Source organism: Xiphophorus hellerii, chromosome 19 (genome assembly GCF_003331165.1).
Source record: "Xiphophorus hellerii strain 12219 chromosome 19, Xiphophorus_hellerii-4.1, whole genome shotgun sequence".
NCBI lineage: Eukaryota > Metazoa > Chordata > Actinopteri > Cyprinodontiformes > Poeciliidae > Xiphophorus > Xiphophorus hellerii.
This window is the reverse complement of record NC_045690.1, coordinates 7,126,404-7,153,737: the sequence shown is the minus strand read 5'-3', so window position 1 is coordinate 7,153,737 and position 27,334 is coordinate 7,126,404. Positions and strand designations below refer to the sequence as shown.

The 27,334-nt window shown below is 36.3% G+C and overlaps 1 protein-coding gene across 22 annotated transcripts in view; it reads left to right on the top strand.

Moving 5' to 3' along the window:
• LOC116709505 (NLR family CARD domain-containing protein 3-like) overlaps window positions 1-22,984 on the top strand; it is a 28,508-nt gene extending 5,524 nt beyond the window's left edge. For 4 of the 22 annotated variants that reach the window (XM_032548088.1, XM_032548091.1, XM_032548087.1 and 1 more), the window contains 11 exons: window positions 70-137; window positions 775-909; window positions 1,208-1,294; window positions 2,693-2,788; window positions 3,632-3,695; window positions 3,833-4,061; window positions 4,421-6,209; window positions 7,001-7,174; window positions 9,232-9,399; window positions 9,991-10,037; window positions 10,166-11,566. In XM_032548088.1, coding sequence (XP_032403979.1) covers window positions 115-137; window positions 775-909; window positions 1,208-1,294; window positions 2,693-2,788; window positions 3,632-3,695; window positions 3,833-4,061; window positions 4,421-6,209; window positions 7,001-7,174; window positions 9,232-9,399; window positions 9,991-10,037; window positions 10,166-10,689 — 3,336 coding nt within the window. In that variant the 5' untranslated portion in view covers window positions 70-114 and the 3' untranslated portion in view covers window positions 10,690-11,566. Of the gene's footprint in view, window positions 1-69; window positions 138-774; window positions 910-1,207; window positions 1,295-2,692; window positions 2,789-3,631; window positions 3,696-3,832; window positions 4,062-4,420; window positions 6,210-7,000; window positions 7,175-9,231; window positions 9,400-9,990; window positions 10,038-10,165; window positions 11,567-16,453; window positions 16,575-17,828; window positions 17,919-18,527; window positions 18,693-20,087; window positions 20,184-22,274; window positions 22,340-22,693 lie in introns of those variants that run through there. The other 18 variants (XR_004336888.1, XR_004336890.1, XR_004336885.1 and 15 more) reach the window with 11 other exon arrangements.
• The last annotated feature ends 4,350 nt before the right edge of the window (window positions 22,985-27,334 follow it).

Genomic DNA, 27,334 nt, shown 5'->3' with positions numbered 1-27,334 from the left:
TTTTGCAGCAAATCTGACCCAAAGAATGATCATAGCCGCCGTGTGGACTGATTTGTGTTTCCCCTGCAGATTAAAAAGGAAACTGTGAGCTGATGTGGATGAAAATTCAACAGCATGGATGAGAAAAGTGACAAAAGGTCAGATGATCATCTCTGGCTTCTCACAGCTTTTATTTCATACAGAGTTCATATAAAGAAATAAGACAAAACAATAAATTCCCAGTATTTAACACATTTTTACATTTTTATTTAACAAACAGGTCACAGAAGTGTTCTAATTTTAGAATTAAAATTGTAAATGATATATTTTTATTTTTAAATGTGTTTAGCTTAGTTAGATGATGACTGTGATGTTCATTTCCATGTCTGAAACCATTAATGTGTTTCAATGAACCACAACATGGCCCAGAATAAAGTAGTGGTAACAACGTCTCTAGTTTGAGTTAACAAGGTAAAGATTTATTAATCCAGTAAGGAAAACAAAGGTGGAAAAATGTTGTCTAACAGGAAGTAACTTGGAGACCCAAAAGACCAGAACCAAAACCAGAAATCAAAAGAGCTCTCTTTAAATACTGAAATTATTTTTGAATGCAGGCAAGATGTGGGTTTTTTTTTGTTTTGTTTTGTTTTTTACAGTAAAGCATATTTTAGAGTCAGATATTCTGTTGAGTCAAAATTCAGGTTACTGCACCAGTTTTATCTGTAAATTCTACATTTGGAAATATGGAATATCCCATGTTTATAGAATCTCATTCAACATTTGTTTTTTATTCAGGACTCATCAGCTGTCAAAACCTAAACTCAGTGATGACTCCCCCACATCATCACTGAACCCATCAAAGGGAGACATCTCTGGATTCAGCAGTGATTTGTCCAAAGACAAATCAGAACAAACTTCATCCTCAGACAGGTGAGCTGATTGTGACTGCGTAAAATTTAATTAACATGTACAGTATCTATATGGGCTGATTGATTTATTGCTTTTATGAATTTTTGACATTTTCAGAACACTTTTATCTAACAATTTGACAATTATTCTGTTTTTTAACAATGTTACATAAAACTTAAATACTAATATTTATTTTGTCTCTGAAATCTTTAATGAGTCAACAGTTCAATGCAATCGCCTGTCCACTGTCTCCTCATAAGATGTGTAACACAATACAATCAGCCTGTTTCATTTTCCGACAACTTTATTTTTTTATCAGGATGCATCAGGATCCCAGCGGTGTGTCCTATGTTTCCAAGGACAGGAGTCCTAACTTTAAATCAGAGGTTCCTTCTCCACCAGAGAGGTGAGCTGTCTTTATTTTTTGATGTATGCTGATTTAGTCTGTCATTTCCTGCTAGTATGTTTATCACGAGCTGACTCTTTTAAAATACTTCTCTGTGTTCTTATGTGAAATTGTTTTGTGTTAACTTTCTACAAACAGTAAAAGTGTAAAGAATGAAGCATTTTTAGAAATCCTGCAACATCAGGTTTTACATTTCTGATCTGGTTATCTTGGGCCTCAAAGTAATCTGTGACCTTAAAGAACTATTCTTTTCAGTCATTTATTGTTCCTATAGTTATCCAGGGTAACACAATCCACCAACCATTATGATCAGGAGTGATCAATGATTATAATTGAACAATAACTGAGAGGAAAAACCCATTATAAAGAACATTAAGCTCCTATTGAAGAGAAGCATCAACTTAGTCAGTTCTTATTTTTGTCAGAAGTATAACTTTGACATGGACAAATCCATTGATGCAAACATTCATTTGACAATTTGTCAATTATTCTGCTTTTAAACCATCTTACATAAAACTTATTTGCTAATATTTATTTTGTCTCTGAAATCTTTAATGAGTTTACAGTTGAATGCGTTTGTCTGTCCGCTGTCTCCTCATAAGATGTGTAACACAATACAATCAGCCAGTTTCTTTTAACAGATCACTAACTGATGTTTAATGATCAATTGAATTTAACTACATTGTATGAAAACTTCAGCTCACTTTCATCTGATGTGACTGTATGATTGGGTTGTATTAGAATTAGTTTTATTGATTTTAATATAATTTGGACTGAAATGTATGAATACTTAAGAGGGTATTGCCACTACACAATTAATCTGAACTGATATAAAGTGAACAGTAAAATATTTGAAGCATATTTAAGTATTCATGCAAAAACATTTTTACTGACTGTGAGTCAATGTGACTTTTTATCCAACTAATCCTCACTTTCCAAGAGGTGAGTTGTTTCTAAAAGTTTTACCTAAACATTTTTACAGACACATTTTACAAGAAAATAAACAATTTCATTGAAATAGAAAAAAATCTTTGATACAGAGATATATTCTAAACTGCATTATTTGACTTAGCGTCATTATATATAATAAATAACATGTAGGATTTACAATGTTCACAATGTTTTGGAATATTTACCTTAAAGGACAGGGGATTACTATTTTCTGGAAATTCTGGCTCTGTCACTGATATTTATGACAAAAAACAAAATTGAGAATCCGACAAGAAGTAAAACGCTCTTAGTTATGAACCAGGTCACAGAAATGTATTAAAAAATGTGATGATTATGAAGTTATTTTATAGCTAGATTTTTTCGGATGCAAGCTTAACTTAATGACTTTTATTTTCAAGTTCTTAGGCATTTATATAATTGATTCCGACAACCTTATTTTTTAACCAGGATTCATCAGGATCCCAGCTGTTTGTCCTACAGAAGTGATGTTTCCAAGGACAGGAGTCCTAACTTTAGCTCAGAGGTTCCTTCTCCACATGAGATGTGAGCTGTTTTTATTTTTTGATGTACGCTGATTTAGTGGGTCATTTCCTGCTAGTATGTTTATTACATGAGCTGACTCTTTTAAAAGACTTCTCTGTGTTCTTCTGAAGTTGTTTTGTGTTAATTTTCTACAAACAGTAAAAGTGTAAAGAATGAAGGGTTTTTTGGAATCCTGCAAGTCAAGTGTTACATTTTGATCTGGTTGATCTTGGGCCTCATAAAGTAATCTGTGACCCTAAAGAACTATTCTTTTCAGTCATTTATTGTTCCTGTAGTTCTCTAGGGCAACACAATCCAACAGTCACTATGATCAGGAGTGATCGATGATTATGTTTGAACAATAACTAATGAAAAACCTATTATAAAGAACATTAAGTTATTTTTGTAGCAAAGCATCAACTTACATCAGTCAATTCTTATTTTTGTAGGAAGGTTAACTCTGACATTGTCAAATCTATTGATACATGCAAACTTGTGAAACTTGATGCAATTGCACCTGAAGGTCATCTTGGGTCTATAAACAATCTTTCTTTCTGGATAGGAAGATGTATACTCCTAATGCATTTCTGACCACAGGCACAGCGATGAGCATCTGCCAATGTTATTAGGATACAGAAGTGGGATAGTCAACAATGTGATAGAGTATTAAGATTGAACTTTTCAGAGTTTTAGTACAACTGATGGTGTTATGATAGTTAATCACCTGTTCTTATATTTTCTTCTGAAAATTCAAAACAGTAACAGTTGGAACAGTTAGTTCCATTAATTCATGGAACTATATATTGTGATCTTTTTTTTTTGTGGTCAGATAATGTGAGTTAATTCTTCATGATTTATGTGCAGAGTGGACGAACAAAGCTCAGAGATTCCCAGTGGCCAGTGTGAAGAGCTGGAATCTACATTTAAGGTCTGTACATCTACAATTATTACTTTATAGCAGTAATGTTCAGAGACATAAGACCACTGTTTTATCAGTCTGTCCTATCTAAGGTTTCACACCACGATTTTAGTCTGATGATTCATTAATTTATTTATTTGTTCCAGCTGCTGAAGGAAAACATTGCAACTTATGTGAATGGCGAGCTAAAGACAATCCAGAATCTCCTGGACCCAAACAGTACAGAATGTTTAGATAGTCCGTGGGAGTTTGATGAAGTGTCAGAAGACGAGGATGAAGAGATGATCAGGAGCAACAAGGAGGCACTTTTAAAGATCGCACTGAACTTTCTGAAGAAAATGAAGAAAAAGGATCTGGCAAATCGTCTGCAGAACAGTAAGAGAAGTTCTTCAAATATTACACATGCTGAAGATGTTGGTGTCAATTCTAATGTGCATACTAACTCTAAATATTAGAAAATAAAACCACAGGATTTTTTTTTCTTGTTTCCTAAAGCTGTTTCACCTTTTATATGTACATAATCATAAATGCTGACAAAAATGTTTTGTATAAAAGGTGAAACATCTTCAAGAAACAAGAAAGAACATTCATTTTTATTTAATTCAACAAGCAATTTAGACATTAACATGCAATATTTTATTAAAGACACAAGAGGCAGGGCAACAAAGTGTGTATATGCATTATTTAAAAACATACAGAATTTTAATAAAATACTTATTTTTATTTGTATTTAGAACTTCATGCTGCAGTTTGCCAACGTCAGCTGAAATCGTCTCTGAAGAAGAAGTTCCAGTGTGTGTTTGAGGGGATTCCTAAAGCAGGAAACCCAACTCTTCTGAATCAGATCTACACTGAGCTCTACATCATAGAGGGAAGAACTGGAGAGGTCAATAAAGAACATGAGGTCAGACAGATTGAAATAGTGTCCATGAAACCACAGAGACCAGAAACAAAAATCGGACAAGAAGACATCTTTAAACTCCCACCTGGAAGAGTTGAACCAATCAGAACAGTGATGACACAGGGAGTGGCTGGCATTGGGAAAACAGTTCTAACACAGAAGTTCACTCTGGACTGGGCTGAAGACAAAACCAACCAGGACATTCAATTCATATTTCCATTCACATTCAGAGAGTTGAATATGTTAAAAGATAAAAAGTTCAGTTTGATCGAACTTGTTCATCACTTCTTTGCTGAAACTAAACAGATCAGCCATTTTGAACAGTTCCAGGTTCTGTTCATCCTTGATGGCCTGGATGAGAGTCGACTTTCTCTGGACAGCAATGAGATCCTGACTGATGTTACACAGTCTGCCTCAGTGGATGTTCTGCTGACAAACCTTATCAGGGGGAAACTGCTTCCTTCAGCCCGCCTCTGGATAACTACAAGACCTGCAGCAGCCAGTCAGATCCCTGCTGAATGTGTTGGCATGGTAACAGAGGTCAGAGGGTTTTCTGACCCACAGAAGGAGGAGTATTTCAAGAAGAGGTTCAGAGATGAGGAGGAGGCCAGCAAGATCATCTCCCATGTGGAGAAATCACGGACCCTCCATATCATGTGCCACATCCCAGTCTTCTGCTGGATCACTGCTACAGTTCTAGAAAATGTGTTGAAGACCAAAGAGGAAGAAGAGCTGCCAAGCAGCCTCACTGAGATGTACATCCACTACCTGGTCGTTCATGCCAAAATGAAGACAGCAAAATATGACAAAGGGAAAGAAACTGATTCACCTTGGAGTCCAGAGAGCAGGATGATGATTGAGTCTCTGGGAAAACTGGCTTTTGATCAGTTGCTGAAAGGAAACCTGATCTTTTATAAAGAAGACCTTACAGCATGTGGCATTGATGTCAGAGCAGCCTCAGTGTACTCAGGAGTCTTCACAGAGCTCTTTGAAGAGGAGAGAGGTCTGTGCCAGGACAAAGTTTTTTGCTTTATCCATCTGAGTGTTCAAGAGTTTCTAGCAGCTCTCTATGTCCATCTGACCTTCATCAAAGATGGTCATAATGTGATGGAACCAAAACAAGTATCTTCCAAGATTTTTACATTTTATAGCAAACCAAAACTAACAAATCTCCATCAGAGTGCCATTAATAAGACCATGACAGATACAAATGGACATCTGGACTTGTTCCTCCGCTTCCTCTTGGGTCTTTCAGTGCCGACAAATGAGAAACTTCTGGAAGGGTTGGTGACACAAACAGGAAGTAACTCACAGACTAACCAGGAAACAATCCAGTTCATTAAGAAGAAGCTCAACAACAATTTGCCTGCAGAAAAAAGCATCACTCTCTTTCACTGCCTCAATGAACTGAATGATCACACCCTAGTGGAGGAAGTCCAGAAAACTCTGCAGTCAGGGAATCTCTCCACAGATAGCCTATCTTCGGCACAGTGGTCTGCTCTGGTGTTTGTCTTACTGACATCAAAAAAAGATCTGGACGTGTTTGACCTGAAGAAATACTCAGGTTCTAAGGAGGTTCTACTGAGGCTGATGCCAGTGGTCAAAGCATCCAACAAGGCTCTGTACGTACACTTAATGTCAAACATACATAGTTTCAAAATACATATAATTTTGGCTAACAAAGTCAAATTTATGTTAAAACAATAAAAAAATAATGTCTGAATTTAAATTAATTTAAAATGCCATGACGAGTTTTTTATTGTTTGGCTTCATTTTAATTTAATCAATGATGTCACATATCTATTGGTGGATCCTGGATTTAGCTGCAACAAAATCACCTCCCAAGTGCTTGTTTGATCAGTCTTAGTTTGTAGGTAAACAATAAGAGTGAATTTGTAACAAGGTTGTGACTTGACCGCAGCCACACCAACAACATGTTAACGTGTTTTGGGCAAGAAATTCAAGCCCAAGTTCCCAACCAATCTGTGTATTTATGTGTGAGCTGAAATGTAGAAGCACTTTGAGTGGTCAGTATCTATTGATTGATACTGACCACTCAGTATCACTAGAAAAGTGTTTTATAAGTGCACTCATAATCTTCTGTGGTTTGCAGATATGAACAATATGTTGTAGTTATAAAAAAATAGTAAAACTAACTTATTATCCCAGGGTTATTGGATAATTGATGCACTTTATCTACAATGTTTCTTTAGTACAGTATAATAAAAAAATATGTGCTAATAGATAAGTCACATTTTCCCCTGTGATAAATATTTTACACCATTACCACAATGACCCAATTCAAGAAAGACATCATAGTAAAGTAAAAACACCCAATAGAATGTGGATGTTTATTTTACTGTTTCAGTAAAATAATTTTTTTAAATGTTAATATTCTTATTTTTACTTTTAGGCTTGGTGCCTGTGATCTCTCAGAAGAGAGCTGCAAAGCTTTGTCAAAAGTCCTCAGCTCCCCGTCCTCCAGTCTAAGAGAGTTGGACCTGAGTAACAACAACCTGGAGGATTCAGGAGTGAAGTTTCTATCAGAAGGACTGAAGAGTCCACATTGCAAACTGGAAACTCTAAGGTCAGGATCACAACTTGCCAGGAAACTTTGTTTGTTCCATCTATATTTCTTCTACTGGGTGTTAAATTGTTTAATTTACCAAACACATAACCCTCTGTCATGCAATTCTTCTGCAACTTTAAAGTCATGTTTTAAAATGTTATTTACCTACATTTACTGTATCTACCTTATTCCTATACTTGATGCTTTGCATGAGTTGTGCTCAATATCCATAGTAGAATTTTTACATGTAAACACAAGATCTGCTGCAAAACTTATGCAGATAAAAACATATGGAGCTAAAACAGTCTCATTTGTGAATCTTGTGCATTTGTGAATCTTGTGCATTTGTGAATTATGGGACTGTTTTAGCTCCATAAAAACATGATGTAACATTCATTTTTACACGTTAACTGGCCAAATACAAACTTACCATCATTTTAATGCCCACATTGCTGAGCTTGGATTCTAGGGTTACAGTCATTAAAATGCAAATGATAGCCTGCTAGTGTGTTGTGGAACCAGACTTGTAGCTGCAATATTTTGAAGACATGAAAATAATATAATCTCATTCTGTGAGGATTTGGGTTTTTCTTTGTGTTTTGAGTTCTCTGTGTATTTATTTTGAGTCTCCGTGTTGTACTGTCTCCCCTTTGATTGTTCCCAGGTGTGTCTCGTTCTGTGATTAACCCCACCTGTGTTCCTTGTTCCTTGTCGGGTCCTTGTCAATTCTGCGTTGTTGTCGCACCAGTCTCTTTTGTCCTATTTTTGCCAGTTACTACCGGCGTTGAGCCTTGGCTTCCGCTTAGCCGTGCTGCCTGGTTTTAGGGCTGTTTTGGTGTTTTGGAGTTCTGGATTTTCACCATTAAATCACCATAATCATCTCATCCTGGGTCTGCTGCGTCTGCCTCACCATTCACACCACCACAGCTCATGACACATTCTGATGTGGAGATTTCTATGCTTTTAATTCTGCTGAGGCCACAGCAGAATTAAATACAAAGCTGAATGTTTTAATTGCTTATTTTAATGGTAGGTTTTGAATGCAGTCTAATATGAAAAAATCAGAACGTCAGGCACTGATATAATTTTATTAATATCATAAAATGATTCAACTACAATATTTATATAATTGAATTATAACTTAACCCATAAAACCTAATAATGTTTCTTTGGTGGTTAGTTGTAGCCCAACCACATAATGCAGTTTAAGAGTTTCCTCCTTGGGTCTTTTGTTTAGAAGGGGAATAGATATCCAGGGATAAAATTTTTAAATTTTTGGCCACATTAATTCTTATTCTTGATTTATTTAAAAGCAATGGAAACTAAACCAAGGTTGAATGAACATATTTGTTTGACTTTGAGTAGGATCAACAACAGAACTTCTGGAAAGCTCTCTTAGGTCCTTTTCACTGCAGCGTTACTCAGTGTAGAATCCACAACGTCTCAATTTTCTGACCAATCAAATTGTTGCTTTTTAATGCAAAACAATAAAAAATTTTCACCAATGATGTAAGAATGACATGTTTCAAGAAATGATTGAGAAAACTGAGAAAGAAAACAGAGGTTTTTATTCAGTGTGTTCAGACCATAAATCCTTATATTGTATGAAAGGTACAAAAGCAACTTAATAGCAAATTTCAACAACAAAATGATTCAAACTGCATGGACACATGAAACTTCAAACAACATGACATTCCCGTATAGGAATAAAATGTAGGAATACAGACTAATCAACAAAGATGTTCCCCTTATTATCATAAATTAAAAGTAACACCAAACAGATGAGTATTTCTTCTTTATTTAAAGGAACTCAATGTTGTGGCTTTTTTGCAGTTTTCTTTAAATTTATAGGAGATTTTAGGAGCATAACTGAAAACTGTCTGTCTGTAAGGCTATTACTACCATCTAATCACACCTTAATATTCATCTATTTTTCAACAAACATAAAATATGGGTTTCATTCTTAACCTGCAGAACGTCACTATTTTCTTAATTTTTTATGAATATCTATTTTGTCATCATTTCATCATAGCTACTGTAATGTGATCATCTTTAAATAATTTGTTTTTCTGTAGGTTGTCAGGCTGTCTATTAACAGAAGAGAGCAGTTCTCATCTGGTTGAAGCACTGGGTCCCCACTCCCGACTGACAGAGCTGGATCTGAGCTACAATCATCTAGGAGCCTCAGGAGAAAAGATTCTGACAGCTATAAAATCAGAATCCAAACTGGAGACTGTCATCAGGTAGGCCCATAGAGAGATCCGTTTAAGATATTCATCAAGTACAGGTGTATTAATTTGGTATTTAGTTTTCTACTCATTCACCTCCTGTCCATATATAAAATAGGGCTAATATAACCAATATAATATAGGACTTAGGTTATTTGTCAAACACCAACAATGGACTATGTCCTTCTTTGAAAAATTTTTTTTGGAAAGCAAAGTTATTGCTAAATTTGTTTCATTATGCTATATCAACGTGTTACATGGTTATTTCAGAAATTCAGCTTCATTATTTCCTCCTCAAAAGTCTTTTGTGTTTACTTACAGTTTCTAAAACAGCTGATCTACTTTAAAATTACAATTTCAAGTTCCAAAACAATACTACTTTCACATTCATAAATGTAATTCTTGCATCTCTTAGAAACATTAATCATACCAAAATACAATGTAGCAACTACAGGACATAATTATTCTATTCAATTCTTGTACAGATTTTCTCTCAGTGCAAACTAATCTGTGTCCAAGATCTTCCATTAATAACATTGTTTGCATGCTGAATTGATGGCCTGACATTCACACACAAACCTTATTCCCTATAATTTTGTGCTGCAGATTGAGCCCTGCAGGATGGAGATGGTTGAAACATGGTTTAAGAAAATGTAAGTATCCGACTATAATACAACCCACATCCACATTCAAGCTGTACGATCTTTTATTTCTGGAGTAGTCCAAGAGTCAAAAATAATTACTAATTGCAGGTGGATTGTGGTTTTTATCTCTTCTTTAGATTCCTTTCAACTCAAAATTGATGCAAACACAGTCAGCAAAGATCTCAAAGTATCTGAGCAAAACAGAAGAGTAACAAGCGGGGAAGCAGACGTGCCATATCCTGATGATCCAGCGAGATTTGATTATCCTCAGCTGCTTTGTGAAAATAAACTGGAAGGTCGCTGTTACTGGGAGGTCAAATGGAAAGGGACGGTTTCCATATCTGTGAGTTACAAAAATATTCAGAGAAAAGGAAATATGGATGACTCTGTGTTTGGAGGGAACAGTCAGTCCTGGAGTCTGGGCTGCTCTGAAGGTGATGGTTACTCTGTTTGGCACAATAATGAGAAAACACCCTGCACCCCTACAGCGGTCTCTGAAAGAGTAGCAGTATATGTAGACTATGTAGCTGGCATTCTGTCCTTTTACAACATATCCTCTGACAAACTGATCCACCTCTACACCTTCAACACCAAGTTTACAGAACCTCTTTATCCTGGGTTTGCGTTATGGAGTCACGGTTCCACTGTGTTACTGTGTTGAGTGTAAAAAGCCTCATTTTGTCAGAGAAACCCCTTAACATCTCTATCTAACGATGATAACGTCCAAACATCACAGTACTTCAGACACATTTGTTTAAAATTACAGATTCATTTTTTATTTTTGAGTATAAATATCTGTCCCTAAGCTTCATCAATAGGTCATTTTAACAGGAATCTGAGTGTTTTATTTTCTGTGTAATAAATATATTTTGGGGGGTTTTTCTTTGGACAATAAAATCCAAAGAACGGAGGGCAGAAGTTGCTTCCGTAGAAAAACTATAGTCTATATTCAATTCTTAATATGTATTAAGCTGGTTCCCTAATTATTATTCTGTGAAGAAATAATTTGGCACTGGAGTCTCAACTCCCAGAAAAATGCCATGTTCAAACATACTTCCATACAACAGGTCTCCCAATAATGGTGTAAGAAGGAATTCATGAGTCTGTGTGTAAATAAAACTTCAGGTCTGTTTGTTTCTGTTTGTCTTTTTAGATAAAATTTTAGTGTTTTTGAAAGTAACATTTTTATATGTTATGGTATGCTACATTTCGAGTTAATCACAATATCTTATGATTTATATCTTGGTATTGTTATTGTTACTACTGATGATATATGGTAATTTTTACCGGGATATATTGAAAACTGTAATGTTGTGGCTATTATGCAGTCGTTCATTTAATCAAACATGTTGTGATGCAGTTACTTTAAAAATATCCTAGTGCTGTTAGTCAGAAAGGAGGACTTTCTCCTCTCTAAGTGATGGAACTATGTTAGAGAAAATGTTTATATATTTTACAGAATAGTGTGTCTTTCATTTTCCTTACAGTCGCTGTTACTGGGAGGTCAAATAAAATGGGGAGGGGTGTTTTCTTAATAGTAAGTTTTTTTGAATCAAGAAACTATCTCGATTAAAAGTGGAATAGAATAGCAACAGTGGCATGTTGCTATTCTATTTTCTCGCCTTGTCAGGATGACAAGAAGCACAGATATTTTCTGGCTACATATCTATATGTTGGGGTTTCTGTTGTAAAATTTATCTGTGAAGTTTAATCTTAAAGCAGTGTTTACTGTACTTACTGTTTTTCTGTTTATTCATATAATACTGTCATTAAACTGTGTTCCAGCAAAATAACTGTCAATCTTTCCCACCAGCTGCGCTTCCTCTGCTGTAATCAGATCCTCACTCACTGCGGCCAAACAAAACTCTCACAGTGGAGAGCTATATAGCTCACAAATACTTCTGTGTTACATTCACTTTCACTCAGTCATCTTATTTAAACAGTAGGTCATACGACATATGTATTTCACTGTTAATACAGACTACAACTAGTGATGGCTAATTATGGCTTTGTTGAAGCAATAACTGCTGATTCAAAACATGACTCCTCACTTGAGGCTTTAATGACACAATGCTCAAGTAGGACAACAAGTGGTTCATAAAATTAAGTGCAGCTAAGACATATTGATTCTTTATCAATTTCCATTAATTTTCATAACCCCTATATACATTTAACTTATATTTTATGCAATGAAACAAATAGTGAAACTGTATTCATGAGATGTGCTCTACTAATAGACTCATGTAGTCTTTATACAGAACTTTTACAATTGAATGTTTTTTTAGGATTTTGGCAAACTATGTTTTGAGGTTCTCAATTGATTCTCTACAAAATACAAACCTTTACACTACTAACTCTCAAAGCAACTGATAACAGCAACCGAAGCAGCTTACTCTGAGAAAGAAAATCTAATGAGGGTCTCACTAAAAGATTTACATATCGTAATCAATTGGTGATTTGTGGAACATCTGAACTGCATCAAAAGTCCCTCAGGTGACGTCAAGGTCTATGTTACCAAATGATGCTGGTGGTTTAAATACAGTAGCTTTATGCATTTGCTTACTGAATTACAGAACATAAATATCTCAGGCCTTGTGTGTCAGAACACCTCATTAATTATGACTCACAGTGAACTGAACATTCTCACAGCAATGTTGTCAACAAGTTACAACAGCATCAAAGATTGCCCGTCATTCAATCACAAAAAGCCAACCCAAAATTTAAAACCATTTTTTGTATGAATTCTTGTCTGACTGAGACTCTGACCAATGCAGATCTAGTCTGATAATATTATCACTAAGAATAAACATAGGTGAGGTTGAAGAAGGAAAAAGAAATTTAAAACAAAAATCAATTTATACACCAACAGTAAAAAGCTGCAAGACAAGAATGTTTATTTTCAAAGTACTTATTTAGAGGCTGAAGGAAGGAGAAAGATGAGTAGGAGGAAAAACAGAATCTAAGTCTAACCAAAAATCTAAAGAGAGAAACAGTAATCTCACTTAAAATGTTCAAATCAAGAGTAAATGAATTAATACAAGGAATAAACTAAAATGGCAAGAGCTATATAAATAAAGAAATTATCAAAACATAAACAAACATTCTAACACCTATGATTTATCAATCATGGCAAATATGTTTTAATTAAAGCTAAAAATTTTCATGAAACAGGAGAAATATTATTAAAAGCACTTGGCAGACGCAGCCTGGTTTGAGCGGGGAAGGTTTATTAAAGGCACTAAAGTTGGGACAGAACCATGTCTATATAGTCTATAAAATGCAAAGAATTTTATAGTCTATATAGACTATAGACTAAGGGCAGATGTGGCCTAAGTAGAAAAACTATAGACTGAATTCTTAATATATTTGAGGAGCTGGTTACCTGTTAAGAAATCATTTGGCCACTGAAGTCTCAACTTCCAGAAGTGTGATCCTTAAAAATACTTCCATGCAACAGATCTCCTGACAGTTGTGTAAGTTTTTGAAAGTACTTCTTGAAGCTACTGATTGTGTGCGGGAATCAGACCAAAATGGAGGTCTGAGAGGGGGAGTCTCATGGTGATAATGTTTAATAAAAAGAAGAATTAAATACTTACAGAAAACCAGACACCACAGAACAATAGGAACAATCCGACAGTGTAACAGGAAACAGAAAATCATTTGCAAAACTGTCATGATTTATGACAAGTCCTTGTTTCATTTGTACAGATAAGACAGTCAAACTGATTAGTCATGTTGCAGGTATAACTGTGTACTCTGGAGGGATGATCTGTTGTAAACTATGAATGTTGATCACAAGTATTGCTAATTGTAACTGTGAGATCAATGACATGAGACTGGACAACATTTAGATTTTGTTAAATAAAAAATATAGTTCCTCTGTTACAGCATGTTTACATACATCATTACTTTTTGGTTCTTCTTTGTTGCCTTTTTGTGTAATAACATATATTTCTTGTAATATAATCTAAGTATTTACCTGAATTGTTGTTCGACCTTTAATGTTTGAACATGTTCGTTATGATCATTATTCTCTTGAATAATGATCAAATCAAGAATAAATGAACTAATACTTTTATTAGTTCATTAATAAATTGACTAATAACATTTGGACACATTTCTATCCAAACTAGATAGAAATGTGATATTAATTTACTTGGCACCAAAAAGATAATATCTCTTCTCACACGCTCTACTGAAGCAGAAATGCGCAAACGTCTTCAATATTTCTGTTCAGGAAATAGCTTAAAGAAATCCTGATGATGCCGATTAGACAACAGTTGACTGATATTTCTCCAACTGTCACCAGGTAACATCTCAGGTTGTTGTCACAATACCAGTCAGTCAGAAACAAATTATCAGAATATTTATTTATATCTGAATCAGAAACGTTAAATAAACAATGGAGAAACATTGTGCTGGTACAGACGATTATAAAACACAAAAAAACAAAACTTCATTGTAAGTTATATAATGTTCCATAAAGGGGTCACATGACTGATATGTTACTGCTGTGATGAACTGCTGAATCACATGATGAGGCAGGAAGGAAAGAAGGAAAAATGAAGGAAGGATGAAAGAAAGAATGAAGGAAAGAAACAAAGAAGGAAATAACAACTGTAGGTAGGTAGGTAGGTAGGTAAGTAAGTAAGTAAGTAGGTAGGTAGGTAGGTAGGTAGGTAGGTAGGTAGGTAGGTAGGTAGGTAGGTAGGTAGGTAGGTAGGTAGGAAGGAAGGAAGGAAGGAAGGAAGGAAGGAAGGAAGGAAGGAAGGAAGGAAGGAAGGAAGGAAGGAAGGAAGGAAGGAAGGAAGGAAGGAAGGAAGGAAGTTGAGTTTCCAGCAGAGAGACGGGAGGGCGCCATCCTTAAAACGCAGCAGGAGCGAGTTGATGGATGGAGCTGCTGCGGTGGGAAACTGCAGGTATAGTTTGAGGAAGGAAGTTTAGACACCGAGGTTACAGAAAGAGGGCAACAAAGAGAGAAGTTTATTCAAACATTCACATCCATTTTTTATGTTTTCAGCAGATCAATCAGCTCAAATTTCATCTCTGGACACGCACAAATCAAACTTCTACTTCTGCTGCTGCTGCGGGTTATTTGACAGGAGTCTGAATTCAACAAGAAATGAAGCCATTGTAAGATTTAATTCATGAATTAAAACATTGCTAACCCTTATGAAATTTTTATTAAAATAAAAAATATAAGGAGAATTTACTCTTTAGGGACATTGTCAGCGGTGAGAGACATAACAATATTTATTTATTAAAGCAAATTAAAGTTGAGATAAAATCTGTTTCTGGTCCAGCACTCTTCAAAACTATAAGGTATAAACAAAACCTGAGATTCAGAACCACTTCTTGGACTACCTGGTCCATCTGTGACCTCAATTTAATCAGATGAACTCAACATAAATCAAATAAAATCACATTTTAATAATGAATATATTAAGCACAATATTTATACTGTACTCTTTCACTACACTTGATGTTCTTGAAACGGCGTACTTGCTGTTTGTTTTCTTTCTGTTATCTAAAATAAATGGAAAATGTTTCTTTGTCAATAATTGGTAAATGGAAATTAGAAATACCTAACATGATCTGGACACAATAAAGGTCTGTCCTGACATCAGTCTGACAGAATCTGACGCTGCCCTCTAGTGGAAATCAATGGAAATACATCACACTGCAAAGTGTTTAATTAATTGAGTTGAGTCTTAAATGAAAGTGCATGAAAGGTTTGAGAGAGGCCGTCACAGACACCAAGATAAATCAATGTTGAACTTTTCCCACCTTTATTGTTATCTATGCACTGTTGTACTTCATCAAATATTTTTTTTATATATATAAAGGGCTTAAATAGCATAGCAGCATATGTATGTTCTCCTTTTCATAACTATGAAACTGTGTTTGGAATTAACTAGCCTGTTCAAACTCATGTCTAAAGAAGTCATGTCATTTAAGATTCCTTTTATAAACACCAAACAAAGCAGGGCAAGTTCTGATATTTTCTTAGTCACATCTCAGAGCAAAGTCGTAATGGTACACAGAGAGCTTCTATCACACAGATCTCACTGTCCATTAGTATCAGTCAGGAGACTGATACAAACAATTTCCAAAGCTTTCAGATTTGCATGGACCAGCGAAGAATGCCATCAAGAAATGGAAAAACATTTGTGCAACACTGCCAAGACCTTTCCCTCCACAATGGATTAAAATCTGTAAATTGGTGTGTAAAGGACTATGTACAACGATATCCCTGAAATCTGACAAATTTGGAGCATTTTTGCTAAGAACATTGTGAAATCAATGCCACTGCCCACTTCATGAATAAGTCAATGTTGTATTTCAAAAGGCCTTCTGCATTTTAATCAAAAAAACAACTTAGGGAATGTTGTTCAACAACTTTCTTTGCATTTCCTCCTACCCAGTTTTCTTCCTTCACTGGTGACAAACGAATTCCTGTAGCAGCTCATCGTGTCACAATCTGTTTGCCTCACACCTGGAGTGGCCAGTATCGTCGTCTCCAACACAAGACTGTTGGAACAAACTGTAAGTTTGCTTGATTTTACTTTGTACTTTATCTTAAACTCTTTTTGTTTGATTCTGTTTTCTGATTCAAGGAGAAAACACTTTCTTTTTATTTTAACACATTGTATTGTTTTTTCTATTCTGAAGAGAAATGCAGAGGATTACTAAAATATAGAATAACTTAACAAATCATGAGTATTTTGTTTTCTCATAAAACTGATTAATATTTCTAATATCTTGAACTCAAGCTTTGGTTTCACCATAAAACTCAAAAACAAAAACCTCCTGTTGACTCTGTTGAAATTAGTTTGATTCTACTTAAGTTATACTTTGATGGAATATATAATAGATGTTTTAGAGGTCTATTATGCTTTCTTAAAAATATACTGAATATGCTGAAAGTTCATGATAGTTTTATATAAAAAATAGAACATCATCATTTCACTTAATGACATTAAACGTCAACAAGTCCTGTAATGAGTCCTGGAAACCACCGTTGAGAACAGAATGCTGCAGAACCGCATCAGCTACAGAACAGGAGGAACAAATTCTCAACTGAAATGTTTCCTTGTTGGCACTAACTCTCTAACCACAGGAATTATGATGCACAAAGAGCCTCAAGTTGTGATCAAAGCACAAGGAAGTGATTTTATAACCATGAAAAAACTACAGAGATTTTAGGCTGTGATGAATTTTTCATGAAGTTTTACAAAGTGTCTAATATCAAGTAAATGTCTGACAAATGTGTGTGGATGATGCTTTGGTGGTAAACACACTTTACTGCCATATTTTCTCATGATGTTGATCCATAATTGAGTTTCGTGTTCCTGGATTCCAGGTAACAGATACTTTTGAAGAAATGTTTAGTCTGAAGATATAATTTATTTAATTCTAAGTGTATTATATTCATTGCATAACAAAACTTTAGACAGTGTTATCCTCTTTGCGCTATGAAATCTAACGGTTATTTCTAGTCAGATTTTCTGTTATAAAGTCATCCAAAATCTAATGAGTAATTTTGAGTTTGATACTGTGAACATGGATAAAGTTCTTTCAGATGTTGAACTGAGTTATTGTGGAGTAGGTATCACAGTTTGCCAATGCAGCCTGCAGCTCCATGGCGCCATCTAGTGGGCTGATAGTTGAAGTACAGCAGTCTCCTCTACCTAACTCTTATCTGACTTAATTCAGCTGACACTGACTTTTTGCAGCAAATCTGACCCAAAGAATGACCATAGCCGCCGTGTGAAAAACTGATTTGTGTTTCCCCTGCAGATTAAAAAGGAAACTATGTAAGCAGATGTGGATGAAAATTCAACATCAGCTGAATTCAACTTTTCTCATGGATGAGAAAAGTGACAAAAGGTCAGATGATCATCTCTGGCTTCCCACAGCTTTTATTTCATACACAGTTCATATGAAGAAATAAGACAAAGCAATAAATTCCCAGTATTTAACACATTTTTACATCTTTATTTAACAAACAGGTCACCGAAGTGTTCTAATTTTAGAATACAATTAAAATTGTTTAATGGACATATTTTTATTTTTAAATGTGTTCAACTGATGACTGTGATATTCATTTCCATGTCTGAAACCATTAATGTGTTTCAGTGAACTACAACATAGCTATGTTATCACTATTATAAACTAGTGATAACAAAGTCTCTAGTTTGAGTTAACAAGATAAAAATTTATTAGTCCAGTAAGGAAAACGAAGGTGGAAAAATGTTGTCTAACAGGAAGTAACTTGGAGACCTAAAAGACCAGAACCAAAACAGAAATTAAAAGAGCTCTCTTTAAATAATAAAAATTATTATTAAATGCTGGCAAGATTTTTTTTTTACCAGTAAAATATATTTTAGACTCAGATATTCTTCTAAATCTGAGGTACTGCACCTCCAGTTTATCTTTAAGTTCTACATTTCAATAACATTGATTGTCCAGTATTTATAGAATCTCATTCAACATTAGTTTTTTATTCAGGTTTCATCGGCGGTCAAAATCTAAACTCAGTGATGCCTCACTGAGTTTATGTCTCTACCCCACATCATCACTGAACCCATCAAAGGGAGACATCATTGGATTCAGCAGTGATTTGTCCAAAGACAGATCAGAACAAACTTCATCCTCAGACAGGTGAGCTGATTGTGACTGTGTAAAATTTAAATAACATGGATCTCTGTGGGCTGATTGATTTATTGATGGATTTTATGTTTTTTTGACACTTTCAAAAAACGTTCTCTGGCAGTTTCCCAATTATTCTGTTTTTAAACCATCTTACATAAAATGTATTTACCAGTATTTACGGTTCAAAATGATTGTCTGTCCACTGTCTCCTCATAGGATGTGTAACATGATCCAATCGGCCTGATTCCTTTAACAGATCACTAACTGATGTTTAATGATCAACTGAATTTAATTACATTGTATGATAACTTCAGCTTTCATCTGATGTGACTGTATGATTGGGTTGCATTAGAGTTAGTTTTACTGACTTGAATATAATTTGCACTGAAATGTATGGATACTTAAGAGGGTATTGCCACTACATAATTAATCTGAACTGATATAAACTGAACAGTAAAATATTTGAAGTATATATATATTCAGGGCTGCACAGTGGCACAGTTGGTTTCACTGTTGCCTTGCAGCAAGAAGGTCCTGGGTTTGATTCCCGACCCGGGGTCTTTCTGTTCTCCCTGTGCATGCATGGGTTCTCTCTGGTTTTCCTCCTATAGTCCAAAAACATGACTGTCAAGTTAATTGGTCTTTTCTAAATTCTCCCTAAGTGTGTGTGTGTGTGTGGGTGCGTGTGGGTGTGTGGGGGGGCGGGGGGGGGTGCATGGTTGTGTGTCCTGTCTGTCTCTGTGTTGCCCTGCGACAGACTGGCGACCTGTCCAGGTGACCCCGCCTCTCGCCCGGAACGTTAGCTGGAGATGGGCACCAGCAACCCTCCTGACCCCACTAGGGACAAGAGTGTAAGAAAATGAATGAATGAATGGATGGATGGATGAATGAATGAATGAATGAATGAATGAATGAATGAATGAATGAATGAATGAATGAATGAATGAATGGATAAGTATTCATGCAAAAACATTTTTACTAACTGTGAGTCAATGTGATTTTCCAACCAACTAACCCTCACCTTCCAACAGGTGAGCTGTTTCTAAACCCTTTACCCCAACACTTGTTCAGACACATTTTACAAGAAAATAAACAATTTCATTTAAATAGAAAAAGTCTTTGTATATGTAATGTATATGTACTGTATATGAAAGGACCAGGGATTACTATTTTCTGGAAATTCTGGCTCTGTCACATATTTATGATTTATTTTAAACAAAATTGAGAATTCAACGAGGAATAAATGTTCTTAGTTATAAACCAGGTTGCATAAATATATATTTTTTGATGATTAGGAAGTTGTTTTACAACTAGATATTTTCGGATGCAAGCTTAACTTCATTAACTTTTCTTTTTAAGTTCTTAGATATTTATATAACCTCTTCCAACATTTTTTTTTATCAGAATGCATAAGACACTTCTCCCTCGGCCCTTCAGAAGAGATTTCTCCAAGGAGAGGAGTCCTGACTTTAGTTCAAGGGTTCCTTCCTCACCAGTGAGGTGAGTTGTAATTAATTTGATGTACGCTGATTTAGCGGGTAATTTCTTGCTAGCATATTTTTTCACATGAGCTGACTCTTTTAAAAGACTTCCCTGTGTTCTTATGTGAAATTGTTTTGTGTTAACTTTCTACAAACAGTAAAAGTGTAAAGAATGAAGGAATTTTTAGGAATCCTGCAACATCAAGTTTAACATTTTTGATCTGGTTGATCTCGGGCCTCACAAATTAGTGTGTGACCCTAAAGAACTATTCTTTTCAGTCAGTTATTGTTCCTATAGTTATCCAGGGTAACACGATTCACCAACCATTATGGTCAGGAGTGATTGATGATTAAGTTTGAACAAAAACTGAGAGGAGGAAGCCAATTAAAAAGAACTTCAGCTAAGCATCAGTTTACATCCACTAGTTTTTATGTTTGTAGGAAGACTAACTGGCATGCACAAATCCATCGATGGATGACTAACTTGTTAAATCTGAGGCAAGATTCTTGTACAGCAATGTTCGCGCTATTGCAAAGCTCATAATATTTAATAATTTATTTGTACTAATCATGGCCACCTTCTATGACCCGAATATCAAAACAGTTGAAATGTGTGGTAGTAGCTCATTTTATTGTTTTAAGTCTCAAAACAATTTCCAAGTTTAGTTTGTTAACTCAATCAGTAACATTTAATCAAGACTGCTCAGTCTGTGGGACTCTCAACAGAAAAAAGTGTACATGATTCACTGGGATGTAAATTTTTAAACTAACAGTAAAACGTTTTAAAATTTATAAAAATTATTTGACAACTTTTTCAGCTCGGTTATCAAAAGGTATATTTTTGTGAAAAACTTGCAACAACATTGATATATTCCAGCTTGTCAGAAGAGATGAAAAGTGCATATCATTTTACGATCACAGTAAAAAGGTTTCATCTACAGTATGTCTTGGCCTTTTTCTGAGAGCTACAGTTGCTTGATTATGACAGAATACGGCCAGACCAAGAGTTTTTTTTGCTTGTTTGCTTTAAATATGACAGTAAAGTTGTAATAATACAAGAATATAGCTAGTTTTATGAAGATTAACTCTTTTAACACATCAGAATTAAATCATAAGTCGCAGAACTTAGAATTGATTGTTTAAAGAACTGTTTATTTCAAGGAATCAGACTTGCTGAGCTGGTAACGTCAGCATTACCAGCTATTAAAATTATGTTTTTTTCTCATCTTCTAATGACTTTATAGTAGATCTACTCTTGCAATATGATTTTTTTGTGGTGCAAAAAGTGGGTATGCATTGTATGCAACACATAGGGGCGCTGCACTAGAGTGGGCACCAAAACGATGTGGGAGGGGACATTTTTTTCTAGTCGGCATTTTCTGTATTGAACAGCTGTTTGCATGTATGAAATGATTAACAGAGGAACAGCATTAATTAGGAGCCCCTCCGCTCTTTTACCTCCTCTCCCGTCGCTTCTCCTACGAAGGGCGCTTAGGCACGCACCCCTTCAAGAACACACTTAGGCATGTTTTTATTTTCTTTTAAATTAGAAATGTTTATTTTACAACAGGGATCTAAAGAGGGGGAAAAAACCTATCCAGGGAGCAAAATAGAAAATGGTAGAGGGATAAAGATGTTGGGAGGGATGAAGAAAAGCTTTTCAAAGTGGTTGATAGACAGTAGGTCATGTTATTATCGACATATTCAGGTTAGCTTAAGCCAGTATAAAATGACAGATGGCTGTTGTTGTCTTGCAACTATTTGCGTAGTTATTGGCCTATTTATGATATAACAGATAATAAAAAGCAAAATAAAGATTTAGGTTTATGTGTGTATTAAACAAATTAGTCTACAGTGTCACTACAGCCTGTAGACTCATAAAGGTCGGTGATGCTTGTTATAGAACTTGGCAGGAGGACACTTGAGTTTAAATGTCTTTACTCAGGATAGCATCACTGCAGTGGTGTTGTGATATATCAGAACAGATGCAGTGTCCAATCAGTAATTGTTATCCAACAAGGATATCAATTAAAATTAAAGTTTCATTTTTCTATGTGGTTTGACTGCTGTATTTTTAAAACCTACTTAACACAAAATTCATGTCATTCAGCTTTGAAGAAGACATGAAAAGAGGACGACCAAGGAAGAATCAGCACAGACAGTGAAAGGCAACAGGTTGGTCTAATATTAGGTGGAAGTGAGGGAACACCTACTTAATGTCAAACAATAATTTTTAAATATTATTTTTAAAAGCTGTACTACGGTCTTGTGGAGATTATCCTTTCTCCAGCTAGGTTTGTAATGTATGAGGTTGAAGAAGAGTCAGTGAGCTGAATTTAAGACTAAAATGCAGCACAGGTCCATTTTCATGCTTTCCTTATGGACAAGCGTAGCAAAATGGGATCTAATAATAATAACCTAACTAATTTGTTTATGGTGAATCATAAAGCTGATCATTTGTAGAACATGGCTCACCAACGCCATGTTTCTTTTTACATTACATAACTGATATTTTGCATTTTTATTCAGGACTCATCTGCAGTCAAAACCTGATGATGTCTCCTACAGAAGTGAGGGAGACATCACTGTTACACGTTTCAGATGGATCGAAACAATTGCAACAAGTGATGTTTATTGTGATGTCTCCGCTTCACCTTTCCTTTGAATGGAAAACCTGGAAACATTAATAAATTGCCTCAGTGAATGAAGGATCAGCTGCTGTTTTCTTCCCCAAACTCTGTCTTTTTATTACAAATTCTGAAAATTATGAAATCATGAAATCATAAAATCGTACAATAAACATTCCTTGGTGTAATCATGTCCAGTGTCCTTTTGTTATTTTAAAACCACCATAAAGCATCCACTTCAATGAACAGCATCAGTTCCCATCAGGAGTGACGGCATCAAATGTTAAATCAAAACATTTCAACAATAAATTTAAATCTCATAGATTTACATGAAAAAACCCCACCCATTTCTCAAGTGCAGCAATATTTTTAGGGTACTAATTCCTTTGAATTGTAATTATGCTGAAAGCGTTAATCATGTTACCACTTATATAATTAAACATGGACATATTTAGATGACCGAATACATTTTAAGCTCTCATTGGCTTTGAATAAGCCAATAAGAATGACTGTAGAATTAAACAGTGAAATCAATTACACAGTGAATTTAGAGTAAGCAAACACGGATGACGATGTAGAAGCAATAGTGAAGTCTCTGGACTCATTTTAAGCAATAAAAGACGTAACAAAAAGAAAGGGTGTTGAATAAAAGACTGTGGGAGCAGCAAATCTACAGTATTTGCTGCACTATGCACTAAACTGGGCTCTCGGTTGCGTGATGTTAGCTGTTTGGGATTCCCCTTAGTGCTTACGTCACCGAGCTTTCTGATTGGCTACCGCAGGCTGAGTTCTCCCTCCCAGTCAGGGAAAACCACACATCCTGCGATAATCGGGCCAAGACTGAATATGCCCGATTTTAGATCGAAGTGGCCCCAATGTTCTACCGACTGGACCAGATCAGTCCTGACACACCTCACACTACCGGAGGATCGGTTACGATTATCGCAAGTGGCAATCTTAGAACTCCGGACGTTCTAAGATTGCCATAAGAGAAAAATCGGGGCAAAAAACTGAACTTATGCTAAGTTCCTAAAAGAGATCAGAGAAAGAAAGTTTGACACAGGCAAAAAACAAAAAGTCAACTTAACCCTGGCTACTAGTCAAGAATATAGCTCAACAAGTTCCCATTGCTCCTCCTCCCACCTCTAGGTGACATTCCTGTAAGCAGCTCACCTGTTTCACTGTCTATTGGGCTCACACCTTGAGTGGAGAGTTTCTTATTCTTCTCTTTCAATGCTTAAGACTGTTTGAAGTAAGTTTGCTTTGTTTTATACTGAACTTTTAATTAAGGACTTATAACTCAAGTTACTGAATGTGCTGAGTGGTTGTAGTCCTTGTTAAGCTAAAAACAATAAGGTGATATTTGTAAAAAAAAAAAAAAAAAAATTGTCAATGAGCCTCTTAAAAGTTAAACCCATGGGAATACCAGACTTACAGAACAGGAAAAACTAGTTTAAGTCTGGCTTCTGAGTTTCAGTATGTTGCTCATTTTGATTAGAAGAGAATAAATGTAGTCATTTTATCTCCTTTATTTAAGGCCCTTTACCTGACGAAATCCATCACTAATTGCATTTCCGGTCCTAAAATCAGCAGCAAACTAATTGAGTATGAGACTTAGAACGTCGATAAGTCTTTAATGTATCATCTCTTGCCTGAAAAGGTTCAAATAGTAATTTGAGTAAATGTGAATAAACTAAAGCTCCACTTCAGTATAAATCTCAGTGGCATTTTTGCTTGAAAGGAATTGGAACAATAATCATCTTGTCATGGTTTGAGTCTTCCGTGTGTTTGTTTTTGAGTTTCTTTGTCTCTGAACCTCTGTGTTGTCCTGTCTCCCCTTGATTATTCCCAGGTGTGTCTCGTTCCCCGATTATCTCTTGTGTATTGTATTTAGTGTCACCTGTGTCTCTGTGTCTTTGTCGGGTCCTCCGTGTCTGTCTAGTTTCCCGTTATGTTGTGGATTGTGTTGTTCATTGCTCTCCGCTTCTCTGTGTTCTGAACTTTTGGATTTTGGATTTGCATCCTATTAAATCATCTATTTTATCTCTACCTGGGTTTGCTGCCTCTGCCTCACCACCACTCACACCGCTAAACCTGACAGTAGGACCCGACCAAGTAACTATGGTGAGGCATGCCGTTGACGGAGAATTTCATCTCAAATATGGACCCAGCGCATTGGGATGATTTATTATTTAACATCAGAGACTTTGTAGAGATTGTTGCAGAGCCATATTTCACCCCCAGACGCCTCGGGGTAGCCATCAGGCTACTCCTGGTACTGGAAGGATGGTCAGACCAACTCCAGTCCCTGGGGTTGGTAAGGCTACAGCAGTAGGCGGAGTAGGAACTCCAGGCAGCTCTAGCCTTCATGGCTGGCGACCCTCTGCCTCCAGAGCCGGACTTCCGCTCCACCAGCCCAGCTCCAGAGTCTCCGGGACCAGCACCTTCTCTCGCTCCAGAGACTGCTGCAGCTCCCGCGTCCCCGGAGCCCGCATCAGCCACCGCTACAGCCTCCGTTCCTGCCTTTGCTCCAGCAGCCGTTCCAGCCTCAGTCCCTGTGGCTATGGGCTTCCAGGTGGCCAGGCTGGCACCTGGCCGACAGGCGTCCAGGTTGGTGGCATGGCCTGCCCCAGTTAGTGGGTTATCGGCCCCAGTTAGTGGGTTATCGCTTTCTAGTGCTTCATTCGAGTCCCCGCCTCCTGGTGTTTCCAGTGACTCCCTGTCTCCCCGTAGTGGTTCCAGTGCTCTCTCTGAGTTTCCGCCCCCTAGTGGTCCCTGTGTTCCTTCGTCGCCCCCTAGTGGCCCTTCATTGCCTCCTAGTGTTCCTCTCGAGTCCCCGCCTCCTAGTGCTTCCAGTGACTCCCCGTCTCCCCCCAGTGGTTCCAATGCCCTCTGCGAGTTTCCGCCCCCTGGTGCTCCCAAGTCTCCGCCCCCTAGTGCCTCCTGCATTTTCCGCCCACCCTGGTTGGGCAGTTTTTTTTTTGTTTCTGGACTCTTGGCCCCTTCCTGTGCCTCCGCCCACCTTTTTGGGTAGCTTTTTGTTTTTTCGGACTCTGGTCCCACTTTTCAGTAAGCCTAGATTGTTGTATTTAAAAGTTTTTCTTTCTATTGGTTCGGAGTATCATTTTTGGATTCGCTGTATGCAAAAAAAGGTAAACATCAGACATACTTGAGGTTCCATATATAAGAGATTTTTCCAGCAGTTTCACATGCTGCATTAAGATACAACTAGTACACCAAGTTTTCTAAATGCCAAACAATTGCCATACTTACATTTCTCAGGAAATGTAAGTATGTAACATACTTACATAATGTAAGTATGAAATGTAACATACTTACATTTCTCAGGAAATGTAAGTATGTTTTTCATTTGATTTCAGAAAACAAAGCAGCACACGGTGAACCATCTTCACAGTTTTACATCTCCAGAAGTCATCTCATTTTGAGGTGTCAATAAATGATCTTTTATTGTCTTCATTCTCTCCATCAGATTCCTGTCAACTCACAATCGATACAAACACTGTACACCAAGAACTTCAACTCTTTAAAAACAACAAGAATGTGGAACACGAGGAGGGACAAAATACATATCCTGATCATTCAGACAGATTTGAAGGTCTCTGGCATCAACTTCTATGTTCAGATGGTCTGAGTGGTCATTGTTACTGGGAGGTTAAGTGGAGTGGGACTGTTTTTATATCAGTGAGTTACAGAAGCATTGCAAGGAAAGAAGACAATGAAAAATCTGCATTTGGATGGAATGATCAGTCCTGGAGTCTGGAGTGTGCTGATCGTCATGGTTACTCTGTCTGGCACAATAACAATAAGACATGCATCTCATCTTCATCCCCCCATGCTTTATTATCCTTCATGACCTCCTTCTCTTTATCTAAAAAAGTAAGAGTGTATGTGGACTGTGATGCTGGTATCCTGTCCTTCTACAGAGTGTTATCTGGAAAACTGATCTACCTTCACACCTTCAACACTTCATTCAAGGAAACTTTATCCTGGATTTACAGTCTGACCTGGTTCCTCAGTGTGTCTTTGTTGAGAACAAAAATCTCCACTTTCCTTCATTTCTCAAATCATTTGCAAAACTATATGAGCATTTCTCAAAACATTTAGTACAAAAAGCAAAACATGAATTGCCTGCAAAAGCCATTTCTCAAAATCCTTAGTTGATCTTTCAAAGGTCAGTGTCTGCTTATGACAAGTCCTTGTTTCATTTGTACAGATGAGACAGTCAAACTGATTAGTCATGTTGCAGGTATAACTGTGTACTCTGGAGGGATGTTCTGTTGTAAACTATAAACATTGATCACAAATATTGTAAATTGTGAGAGGTCAATGGCATTAGACTGGACAACATTTATATTTTGTTGAATAAAAAATATAGTTCCTCTGTTTCATTATTACTTTTTGGTTTTTCTTTGTTGCCTTTTTGTGTAATAACAGATATTTCTTGTAATATACCTAAGTATTTACTTGAATTGTTGTTCGACCTTCAACAACAATTAACGAACATTTGAACATGTTCGTTATG